The 12,865-nt window shown below is 38.7% G+C and overlaps 1 protein-coding gene across 1 annotated transcript; it reads right to left on the bottom strand.

Moving 5' to 3' along the window:
* Window positions 1-3,414: 3,414 nt before the first annotated feature.
* LOC147883656 (putative glycosyltransferase At3g07620) lies at window positions 3,415-6,090 on the bottom strand. Its single transcript, XM_087399551.1, has 4 exons — window positions 5,440-6,090; window positions 4,877-5,004; window positions 4,426-4,774; window positions 3,415-4,308 (listed from the first exon to the last, which is right to left on the bottom strand). Exons 1-4 carry the CDS (start codon window positions 6,037-6,039, stop codon window positions 3,610-3,612), a joined length of 1,776 nt encoding a protein of 591 aa, XP_087255677.1. The 5' UTR covers window positions 6,040-6,090; the 3' UTR covers window positions 3,415-3,609.
* Window positions 6,091-12,865: the final 6,775 nt, after the last annotated feature.

Here is a 12,865-nt window from a genome sequence, read left to right on the forward strand (position 1 = left end):
CCCGAAAGATTCCAAAGACATTGATTGGATGCAGTGCACAAGTTAAAGCCAAGAAACTCCATGCAAGAAAGAGGGTGGCATCTTAACTTAGCTAGGTTGACTTAGAGAATGTTCTAGTGGATAGTTTGGAAAGAGAAGGCTCTTACAACTTTTACCCCACAAAACTTTAGCTCTAATGCATTTGAAGGTATAGGATTCGAGGATGAGTACTATTCTTTGTAGAATCAATGGCATGTATATTTGTGAAGCACTATAATTTCTAGCATATTAGACTTTTGAAATATGTCATGCCATGGCCCTTTTATTTGCATTGGATGCATAGGTCCATATTGTAATGGTTTTGAGAAATTATTGTATTTTATGTCGATTTTGTATTCTAAGTAAAGGTTTTCATGCCTATTTTTCGAAAAACGATTGTCGAAACTTTTTCAAAAAAAGATGGTTTTTATGTCTTTTGTCAAAATACATTGTGCCATCTTTTCAAAAAATATGTAAAATTCACATGAAAAGAAAGGAATCTTTGAAAGATTCCCAAGAGTTCTCATTTTGAGGTTACAGTTCTCGAATAAGATGTTACATTGTTATTTTTCCTTGTTGGACTCATGGGGATTTCCATACATAGTCATTTTCTATCTCCCAGTTGTAAACTAAGAGTTCTAGGAGTGACTCACAGGTTGGGGCCATGTGTGTTGCCACATGATGGTGGGCAAGCCATGGACCATCCCATGTACTACTGCTGAGGGATGAGGTCATCAATTTGTGGGGGGGAATGAAGGACAAATTGATGTATGTGTGTGTGTGCCTATGGGCTAGGAGTGTGTGAGTGTAGGTGTGCTAGAAGGTTCTAGTGACTTGGCAATTAGGTTTGTTAGGTTGGTGTGATGTGTGGATTTGGAGTGATCATAGGAGGTAACTGATTGAGCTAATCATGGAGACAATTGTGGATTTGGGATCTACCAACATGGAGGCAGTTGCCTATATATGTAACCACTCATGTATAAAGATGTGTTCATTGTGATTCACCTTTGCCTCATTGTTCAGTCCATGAACCAACAAATAGGACTAGACGATAATGGTGATGATCATCATGGGATCAGCCATATAGTAGTACATTATACAAAAAACCTTGGTGAAGGAAATCTTTGGTGGGTATAAGGTCCTACAAAATAAACGTAATGATAATGGGATAAAAACCTAATATACTATTGGATAAAGACATTATACCAACAATAAAGTTTAGTAAGCACATCATGAATTTGATCAAATATATTATGCTAGAGAACCATAAAGATGAATTATTTGTTGGTAAAATGTAAGTGTCCAAAATACATAATGGCTTGTCCATTTATCTTGTGAATTTCTCTCTGTAGGAAATGCCACTTTGTAGGAAAAGTCTACAATGAATGAGAAGGTGAAGTTGTTGGATTTTAAAAGAAAAAAGGGTTGTTGGCTTGGGTGAAATAATTACACATCCTACAACAAAAAAGGGTTGTCAGCTTGGGTGAAATAATTAGTATAGCAACTAGCTACAATCTTTAGGCCAAGTAAATGGACAAAGTGTGACTTGGCCTTTGGCTCTTCTCACAAGGGAAACTACATGTAATCATGCTAATTATTATGAAATAAAAGAATTGTTTGTATTTTGATAAATATTCTCTTAGTTTTATTTTTTATTATAGTGTATTTTTCTTTCATCCTTTGAAATTCAACTATTGATTGACATAGTTTGACCATATATAAATCACCACATTTTTAAAAAAATGTGAGCTAGTAGCTAGAGATCCAATGCATGCATGGAAAATGCAAACTATATTATAAGCTAGTAGCTAGAAAGCTAATGCATGCATATGAAAATATATTGTGCAAACTTCTATATTTAGATAATTGAGATTTCTCAACTACTTTGCATGGTCTTTGTACAATCATTATACAGTGCAATGTAGATAGCAAAAATGTAATTGTATATTAAAATAATACAATGGAGTGTAGATAGCAAAAATGTAATTATATATTAAGATAATTACAAATAAAGATTGGATGTAGCTCAAATGACCATATTTGTAAAACTATTATGCAGAGAAAAGGCAAACTTTAAGCCCAATCGATCATGCTTTAAAAAGAAATTAGGCAATAACTTCCATTCTTAGACATGGAGGGAAATAGAAGATATGGGAAAATGCTCATATCTCTTATTTTATTTCAATGCAAGTGTCAAAGGGATGCAAAATTTAATCTTTTGAGTTTGTATAAAAGGAGAATTTCTAGTTCTTTAAAACGGAGGACCACAAGGACAAAACTAATAAAAGATAGAGACTTAAGGGTGGATAGGAAAACTCTAGCGTTTTAGGGAAACTTAATTTTCCCTTTAGGACAATCAAAGGGGTGGAATTAGATCACCCTTTTTGCCCACTTTTCTACTAGTGTCTAAGCATAACCTCGATGCTAATAAAACGAGGTTAACCAGGAGAGCAATTGCTATAGTAGATAAACAATAATGGAGAGAGAGAGAGAGAGAGAGAGAGAGAGAGAGAGAGAGAGAGAGAGAGAGGTTGCAAAATTTGAAGAACAAGGCTATAAAAAACATAACAAGATTGTTGGAGGGACATGCCCAAAACATCAAGCTTATTAGTATCATGAAATGAAAATCTAATGCATTGCTTTGGGTTGAGCCCCATACTTTTGGCAATGTCTTCACAGCTCAGAGAAGCATGTGTTGCAAAGACCATTATTTGTTGACAATGTTAGTGCATCATAGAGAATGTTGACAATGTTGTGATTCAATATGGGCTTCGCATAATATTGCTACAATTTGACAACAAAAGCCCTCATGATTGAGGTTGGGAGAAAAAGTATACATTAATGTTTTGGGATGGCTGAGGAACTACTCAAGCAAGTTGAGGAAAGAGATAGTACAATCCTAAAAGGAAAAGCAACGGGAGATAGTAAAGCTAGTAATATAAGAACTCTGAACTTTGTGACATTCATCACAAAGAAGGAGATCCATATCGGTGAAAAGATTACAAAGTTCGTTAAGGAAACCAAGTAATTGTTTTATTTAAACGATGCTTGCACAAGAAACTTATCAACTTTCAATGATAAAGGTTTCTCACGTCATATGACCTTTATCATTGAAAATTCAACTAATGTTAAGGGTTTAATCTTCTATAAGTAACGTATCAAAGCCAACATGGATGAAGCTCGACAAGGTCTTGAAGCGAATTAATGTTAAGGGTTTAATCTTCTGTAAGTAACGTATCAAGCTTTTGAACTGAAGCCTTTGGTCTTGAAGTCCAAATTGATAACTACCATTTCTTGGCAATTAGATGCTAAGTGTAGACAGGATATAATACTGAAAACGGCAATCGAAACACCGAGTTTAAATTCTATGGAGCTCTTGAATTATAAAATGGGCTTTCAGCCGTGAATTAGAGTTATGAGCTCTTTTACTGTAACGCTAAGCTCTCTCAATGTGCAAATGTTTCCCGTGCTAATCTCTTATACAACTGTTTCATGATGTGCTAATGTTACTGGCCACAATCGTTTCATGTTACTACTACAATCGTTTCATGTGCTAATCCTACAAATGTTGCAGGCTACATCCACAAGAGCTCAAAGTTGATTCAAACGCTGAGTCCACAGGGAGTGTATAATCATGTTGAAGATATCATACTGAACAGGTTCGTCGTGCCACAGGAAATGTCTCCGGACATATTTCAACCTTCTCTGCATGGAACTGTATACTTCTTGAGGTATGTTCATGAGAATGTCCTTCAGATTGGGCACATCTTGCTCCAAAACGGTCACAGAAAACCTGTTCCAATCCAGCACGTCACTAAATGGGAGCACAAAATTATCTGCGATGATTACTGGCACACACTCGTAATAGATTGCTTCAACCAGCCTGGGGCTGTTCACCGTGAACCCCCTGGGACAAATGCAATACTTGCTGTGTCTCATATGATCTGAGTATGACTTGGTGAGTCTCGTGTAGGAAAGATTTCCAGGTCCCGCAGATTGCAGGACGTCAAATATCCTCATGGTTGGATCCTTGTCCTTCCAATGCTGGACCAAGTTGGGCCGGAGGCTTCCATGCATTTGTCCTGCAAAGAATGCTAAGTGAGGTCGATTTCCTGCGCTTGGGCCGTCTGTATACAGAAAGTTGAAGAACTTGAGATTGGAGCCATGAACGTATGTTTCTGGTAATGAAACGTCTGAATTCTTCCGAAACCCCTCCGTAAGATCAGCGTTGCAAACCACCTTTACCACATTCTTTTGCAGGACGTCGTGGTCCCTTAGCGAACTCAATGCCTGCATCCAAGAACATTTTCAGCAATTGACTCAACATTAGGAAGAAACTCGGAATCGCACAGACAAACTAAGCTAAGCATCTGCTGCTGCAAAATCGTTTATGTAAAATGTTCGTACCCAATCATGGCAAGATACAAAGAAATGGTCTCTGCCCTGTGTCCTGTTCCAAAAAGGGTATGAGGATATCAGTCCATCCACATAGTTGCTGATGACCCTCCTTAGAATCTTGCGGCTACGTGTATAGGGGTCATGTAGGTGATCCACCATCTGCTTCATACTGTAAGGCAGGAAAAACATGTGCGCCTCAAATGGATTCTCCACTGTAAACTGGTTTCCCTTCTCCATTGTGTCAATGAACAGACCTTCGGAGGCATAAATGCTGTTCGTGTATCCCTGATGGAAAAGCGGCTTGTAGCCATCCTTGTACACGTAGATGCGAAATACTTCCTCCATCAGTCGATAGCTTCTGTAGCATTGCTAGTCTTTCAACGTTAGGAGCTTGCACATCAGAAAGCTCGTCCATATCTGAGAGCCAACAAAACGTATCTCTCGGATTGCGAGAATTTACCTTCGAAATTTGGAGACATTGTGGAAGACTGACGAATAAAGTCCGTCATCCTCGTCCAGTAAAGGATCCTCTGCAAGTGTTCGTTTGAACGACCATAGAGCCTTTTCTACTCCGGTGAGGCGCTTGATCTGGATTGACCAAACCATTTTTATGTTAAGAACGCATGATTGGACAGCGCGTGTTAGTTGAAAGTTTGTCTTCATGAGTGACGCATGACGTTGAAGGCATCACGGCAGAATGTAAGAGTGCATCACAAAGGAATTTACAGTCACCATGCACTGTGAGCACTCAGAACCTCCTCAACGAAACCGAAATGAAAGTCGAACGTATAGAAATTCTTACTTGGACCAATTACAAATACTGATATGATAATACTTACGTTTATGTATGAAACATTTGCCGGGAAAAGAATATTTTGAAACTCTTGTGTTCATTAAACAAGAAAAAGTTTCGCGACTGTCGCAGGAAGACCGACTTGAAAAATAACAGAACGTTAATTTCGAAAAGAAAGTCGAAGAGTGCTTTCGTTGAAAGTATTCCGACTTGTGTCTAAGAACTCTCACCTCGTCTTCTCCTGGAGGATCGGGACTCGTCTTCTCAGGTTTTTCAAGAGAGAAATCAAAATCCGACGAAGTACGATGATGCTCCTCGGTGAAATGAGGCATGCAAGAAGCGCCCATACTGGACGAATAAATCGTGTTTGCTGTGTGGTTTGAGGCTGGGCAGGGCATCCAGTTGCTGGTGACAGCGGCACGAAGCGTTTTCGTTCGAGCATCAGAAAGGAGAAACCACCACAGCAGGACAAGCACCAACGCGGTAATGCCGATTCCAACAAGCAGACCGAGGATGAGACGACCTTTCAAGGAGGTTGGACATCTCAAAAAGGTTGGACATGTCAAGGAAGTTGGACATCTGAGAAAGGTTGGACATCTCACAAAGGCTGGACATCTGAAAAAGGCTCTCAAAGAGCGAACGAAACGCTGCCATCTAGTACGACGAAGTAGAGATGGCGGAGGTTCAAGCCAACTACGGGGAATGAAACGCATTTGCTCGAAGGGGACAGTGAGTAGAACATCGAGACGGTGCATGAAAGATGCATAGTCGCGGGCGCGCTCGACGTCGTTCTCCTCGACGATCTCGGTCAGTAGATTCTCGTAGTCCATTTGGTGCTGGTGAATGTATTCGCAACCTCTGATTTCTCGTAGGACACTGGAAATAGAATCAATCTGCAGAACAAGTTCGAACAGATTGAGCAACAGAAATCGATGGGGTTACGGATCGAGTGGAATTTGTGCAGCTGTCGATCCTAGAGCGTACATGTAGGAATTGATAGGATTACTCAAAATTCATGCAGCAATTCGAACACAGAAATCGTATGGACTCTGAGAACAGCAATCAATCGATGCGATGACTCAATGCGTGAAGCAATCGATCAAACTGACATAATTCTAAGCCTCCGGAGGATGTTCTGCTTCGTTGTCTATTTCCGGCGCCTTCCAATGCCTGCAAAGAGGAAGATCAGCCGAAGTTGTGACATCAAAATGCGTGAAGCAATAGATCAAGCTGACATTCTAAGTCTCCGCACCGGTGATTTCTTCGTCGAGGATGTTCTGTTTCTTCGTCTATTTCCGGCGTCTTCCAATGCCTCTTGCGCTAGTCTGCAAAGAGGAAAATCAGATGGAAAGCAGAACTGCTACAATCAAAACGCGATGGAACAAAATGCGTGAAGAAATCGATCAAACTGGCATTCTAATTCTCCGCGGCGGTGATTTCTTCGTCGAGGATGTTCTCGTGAATTTCGTCTATTTCCGGCGTTCCAATGCAAACACGAAGATTAAAGCTTCTGAAATCAAAATGCGATGAATCATAATGCTAAACGAATCGATCAAACTGACATGATCCTAACACTCCATAATTTCCATTTCCTCGTCGAGAACGTTCTGTTTCTTTGTCTAATTCCGGCGCCTTCCAATGCTCTGGGGCTAGTCTGCAAAGAGGAAGATGAGACGGAGAGCGCCAGAACTGCTGAAAATCAAAACGCGATGGATCAAAATGCTAAGGGAAGCGATCAAACTGACGTTCTAAGACTCCGCTGCACTGATTTCGTCGTCGAGGATGTTCTGTTTCTTTCGAATGATAAAGCAAACATCAATTGCTCAAGACCTTCAAACTTTCAAACAAGAAGACGATGAAGATGAAACACAACTTAAATCTCTTTGCTAACCCACATTAATTAGCTCTTAATCTCGCTTGTCACAATTGGCCCCTTTTTTTTTCCCACCCTCACACACAATGCCATCTACCAAAGGCACGTCTATAGCTTCGTACTTGAGAGTCTGATCGACATAGGCAGCAAGAGTCTTCGCGAGGGAACCGAACACAAGCATCCAACTCCTAAGCTCATGCTCTTGCTTACAGGTAGCAAGAGTCTTCGTGAGGTTGAAGGCCCAAATTGAATCTCTCGTTCTGCACATCTGTTTCACCCCATCCTCATGCCCTTGCCCACCATCGAATCCACATAGCTTGCCTCACAAATGGATTAGGGTACCTTCTCACTACAAGATATGCCCTTTTTTGACATATGCTCCAACAAAATGTGTGAAGAATTAAACTTTTACCCAAGTGCAGAATTGTCAGTAAAAGACTCAAAATCAATATATCAATATTTGGGTGAAAGCATGGTTGGGTCAACCAGTCTTTGTGCTAAAAAGCAAATGGGTCTTAGCAATCATGTTGTGATTATACATGGATGTTGCATGTGTGCTATAATGATTGCATCATTTCAACTCAAAGTGATCACACATCCATAATCTTTGCATGTCTTCTCCAACTAAATAAGTGTATCAAACTTCTATTTCCTCCCAACAGAGTGGCACTCTCCTCCCCTTAAGCACACAATCTCCACACAATCCCCTCATTACCTTAGTGTGCCCAAACTTCTCTCTTCCTTGTCTCCTCTCCTCACTCCACAATGCATTCTCCTCACCTCGACATCCCAATGGTATCTTGACAACACAATGTAGAGAACTTCTTCATAACATTTAGTTGTTCATAGTACAAGAGGTGGAGGGAGTTGCCACATGTGTATCTTCCTTTCCAAATGAGGTTTTGCCTTCAAGTTAAAGAATTTCATTAGGATTACGGGCTCAACTTGATTGGTCATAATCCTAGGAGGATTTCAAGAGGTGAGGTGTTTACTACTACAGACCTTAGTTGGCTTGTATTCATACTGAACTAATTCAAATGATCAGCTATAGACCCACCTTTTGACATCTTGAGTCTTCAAGTGCTCATGAGTAAATGCATGTAGTGCCATGTGTCGAGCTCTACATTGATAATGATAACATTGTGTCTCATTATTACACCATTGCGGCAACCATGATGCTGGAAAAACTTCCGGGGAGAGCGTGGGTCCACGCAAAATTCAAAATCTCACCCACCAATAAAAGTTCATAACGTTGCAAGATTGAAAGCGGGAAGTGGAGGGTGCAAGCAGCGCATCCAAGAAGCCCAGTAAGTAGCTTTTGCTATTTGGAATGTAGCTATGTTCAATCTTGTTATGTAGATGGAAATCGAGCAATGTGCTTATGTACACGTGCTGCTTGTAGAAAAATTTAGGAGCCTCAAAAGGAGAATGTTGATCCGACTGCTCTTCTAGTGAAACAAGTGAAAGATCTATTTTCAACTACTATTGCAAAATAGATGATTGAGGAAAAGAAGTTTAAAACCATCAAACGCAACATTGTGCATCAATTTGTGGAAAGCTGGCAAAGGTTATGTGGACTTAATCCAAGAGCCTCTTGATGAGAGTGGAGTTAGCTGGAAAGGTTACTCCTCTATTTTCAAAGCAGTATCATCAACTTTAAAAGATCAGAGTATCAAACATGTGCTTCTTCCAAATCCTACCAAGGTATGGAAGTTAAGAGGTTCACTCAACTAGCAAGTAGATGATTTTCTTGGGCATTGGTTGCACATTGAAAATATTTATGAAGGTAACAAAGGTAGCATTGTGTATAATCCTTGGAACAATTTTTTTGTTGATCTTGAATAATTAGAAAGAAGGATGGCTGAATTCTATGGAATTACATTTGAAAAGTGCCAAGGACGGCTTATATTTGTTATTAAATTAGATGAATCTGAGATTTTTAAGGAAAGAAAGATTGAAAGAGTGACCATCATACTTATGAATAGAGCTCTTGATCCACCAATAACAAAAGCAAACTCAAAGATATTTCAGTGTACAATCAGAGAAGCACATTTGGTAGTTCGGTGCATTTGAGGTAAGCACAAACTTGGACTTTAAATGGTTTTCCATATTTAAAATGTGTTGATGTCTAATTCTATTTATATTGCCTTGATGCTTTAATAGAGAAGGATTCTCCAATGGTAGGTTAATACAGAGGACCACCAAACATTATTTTGGGTGTTCCACAAAACAGAAATACCAGCAATCATCAAAAAACAAGTTCAAGGAGGACAACTTCATGTCGAAGGAAAATGCAATTTTCAAGTTGATTGGCATACGGCAGGGGACCTCAAGACCCTAAAATGCATGTTTAACATAAGAAAAGGAAGTAATTCTAAATCTCCATGCCTTTACTGCAAGGATCCATCCCATGTCATGGATCCCAAATGGTGGAGGAGAGCTCCTAATAGGGATAACATTGATCCAAATTCAAAGCAGCCTTGGACATCCCTTTGTGTTATGTCCATATTTGCAATTTGCATACTTTATGTCAAATCATTGAAATTTTGGTTTTTTAATATATCGGAATTTCTTGGAAGCTTCAACCTAAAAAGCATAGGAAAAAAGTAATTGTTGCTTTAGAAAAAGTATTATCGGGCATGGGTCTTCATGGAGATGTTCATATTGTAACAGACCTTAAGAAGTCAACAAATGGAAAGGATGTTCCTCGTCAAACCATCAATTGGTGGAGTCAATGCAAGAAGGCTTCTGTCAGAACCACAAAGAGAAGGAAAGCTTGGTAGACAGTCGAGATATGTTTTGAGGGTGAGATATGGCCTCTGGAAGCTTGTGAGAATCTTGTGAATAATGTTGTCAAAGATGATGAGGTAGATGGTGTTGCTAGATATGTGAAAGTAGAAGTATGAAAATCGTTAGACAAGCTATTCATACTTTGTGACAAAAATACATGGACCAAGAGTGATGACCCTTTGTTAGAAGAGGAGCTTAAAGCTTTTGGAAAGTCGATGAAACAAGCTTGGACAAGTTGCAACATAACACACTATATGGTAAGCAAAACTAATTTGTCCTATAAGGTAGATGCCTTTGGTACTTGCCAAGCACAAAATAGCGACTTAATATTTATGTAATTGCAGCATATTATCTATAACCATCTTTTGTATTTTGTGAAAAAGTATGGATGCCTTGCAATTTGGTGTACACAAGAAATGGAGAAGTCTCATTACATTGCAAGAAATGTTTTTTTTGTACACACAACATTTTGGAGGCGCAATGAAGGCAAATAGTCTCAAATAAGCATTTCAATGATTTTACAGATGTATACTACACAGGTACAAATAAAGAAAAAAGTTGCATTATCACAAGTTAAAATTGCCTTCAACATGGCATAAAAGAGAAGAAGAAGTCAAATTCTGGACAACTCAATAGCTGCCCAAAAACATGTGGAATGGAGGCAGTCAAAGATCTTTCTGGATCACAAATGAATTGATAGAACTTAAAGTTTTATCAAGAAATGCATCAGTGTACAACCTATTCGAAAAAAATAAAAACTGTATGATGTATTTCAAGAAATTTAATACAAATTCAATGTTCACTATCTTTTGTTGTAGTCCTTTGTATCAATGGAAAATACAACATAACTGGTTTTCACTCTTTTTCTTATTTCTCATCAACCCCTCCTTCTATCTTTTTAGCCTTTGGAGTTGAGACTGACTCTCTTAACCTTATAAGATGGTGTTTCCCATAACCATCAAGATGTATAGGATTTTTAATTCCATGTACTAGAGCATATGCACTGTAGGTGAGAAAGTAACTTGCCCTTGAGCATTATTGGCCTTGGGCAGTGCCCAAAAATGTCCAAGGTAGATAATATCTCAATTAATATTACTTTGTCTTTTCACTAGTTCACTTAGTAACCACCAAGAAATATTGACAAACATTTGAAAAAATAGAAAGCACCCTCTCCATTGTTGCTTAACTGCCTATGGTAAATTGAAATCTTGGTGGAAGACATCTTTTTGATATAGTGTGAAAGGGAAGACAATTGTCCAAGTCCCCTTTCTCTACTCCCCATGGATCTTTTATGAAAACAATCATCTTCAATATACAAGTGCAACATCAAACAAACAATGAGGAGAAAGACTTATGCTAGCCATAATAAAAATGATTTAGCAAAGAAAAGAATGATAGCGTACCTAGATTGAAAGTCTTATCATTTGTCTTCTTGATATTTGTGGCTTTTTTAAAGCACATAAATGGGGTGTCCTTGGGGTCAAATGTATCTTCAAGAATCATCAACTCATCATCCTCAATTCTGACCTTTTTGTCTCAATGACAAGCTTGAGCAATCAACACAATGGTGTAATCTTCTCATAGGTCAAAGAGAATGAGTATGTCTAATAGTAGATAATATTATTGACCTTGAATAGTAAAGGATGGAAGCATGGGGACAATAGGATTACATGTCTCAAAATCCAGTCCTTCAATAGATACTGCTCCTTTAAGTGTTTCTAATTTCAAAGCTACAAGATCCAAAGATGCAGCCTCTTTACTCTTTTCCTCAAGATTAATATATTGCTCTTCTAATGCTGAGCCTCGCAAATTTGTCATCTTTTTCTTCAAAAATTGTTTCTTCTTGAGGATCTTCCTTAGGCTCTTCTGGTATGTCTTCAGGAGCTCCATAATAAACATGTAGGAACATAGCAAAAGAAAGACTCTCTTCTAAGAGTTTGCATCTTCTAGCACTTCTGCTAAAAAATCTCTATTTGTCTCCAATATGGCAGCTTAATCCAGCTTTGTTCCACATCTCATAGAAAAGATGAAAATCCTGTTGAGCATCAGACTTCTCTAGAAATTCAAAAAGCAACAACTTTGATAGCTTCTCGTCTTCCTCTAAGGCCTTTCCTTGGAACGGGATTGCCTGTTTTGCAAATGACATCCCTTTCATACTTGTTTTCTCCTTTTCATCTTTCATCTCTTTCATGTATGTACTTTGCTCTCTCTTTTTCTACAATCTATTCTTCTTTATTGGAATTTGGGATCTTTCTTTTACACCTTGCATCAAGAATTGAAATATTTCCTCAATATTTCTCTCTCTCTCTCTCTCTCTCTCTCTCTCTCTCTCTCTCTCTCTCTCTCTCTCTCTCTATATATATATATATACTCTCTCTCTCTCTCTCTCTCTCTCTCTCTCTCTATCTATATATATATATATATATATATATATGGCATCATGCCACAACAACACAAAGCAACTATAGACATGCAAAATAGCAGGTGCGTTTATAGGCGCTATTCAAATAGAGAAATTATGGGTGCGTCTAATAGCACATCTATTGGCACGTCTATTAGTGCATCTAATAGCGCGTCTAATAGCGTGTCTATTAGCACACTTATTAGCATGTCTACCAACGTGTCTACATAGTGAATTGGATGCGGATTTAGATGCAAAACAGAGAATACAAAAAGTGAGATTTTGGGGCAGCTTGATAAATGTACATCACTGCTTTCCAAACATTTCCCATGATTACCAAACTCTTACCAAAGCACGTAATTTTAACAAAAATATCAATGCTTTTTTGCAAACCCATGCCACATATACAAAAATTGAGGTGAGGAGAATGAGACGATATGTAAAATAGTTTTGCCGATATCAATGATGGGCTACGGTTCAATCTCATCCTCAATGAGATCAACCCTTGCCAAACTATCTACTTCAAAATCCAAACCAGTGTTGAGATCTACAAATACATTCTACCCACTACTACTTGTGCTACTCATGTGCT

This window comes from Dipteris shenzhenensis, chromosome 28 (genome assembly GCF_047967505.1).
Source record: "Dipteris shenzhenensis isolate YYH24624 ecotype China chromosome 28, Dip_SZ_1.0, whole genome shotgun sequence".
Taxonomy (NCBI): domain Eukaryota; kingdom Viridiplantae; phylum Streptophyta; class Polypodiopsida; order Gleicheniales; family Dipteridaceae; genus Dipteris; species Dipteris shenzhenensis.

Excerpts from the sequence above, each read along its gene's own strand:
- LOC147883656 (XM_087399551.1), bottom strand. The coding sequence starts at position 6,039 with ATGGACTACGAGAATCTACTGACCGAGATCGTCGAGGAGAACGACGTC. Across the intron at positions 5,005-5,439 it reads ATCCTCCAGGAGAAGACGAG|ATCAAGCGCCTCACCGGAGT; the intron begins GTGAGAGTTCTT and ends TGGTCAATCCAG. Across the intron at positions 4,775-4,876 it reads AATGTCTCCAAATTTCGAAG|AAGCTATCGACTGATGGAGG; the intron begins GTAAATTCTCGC and ends GCAATGCTACAG.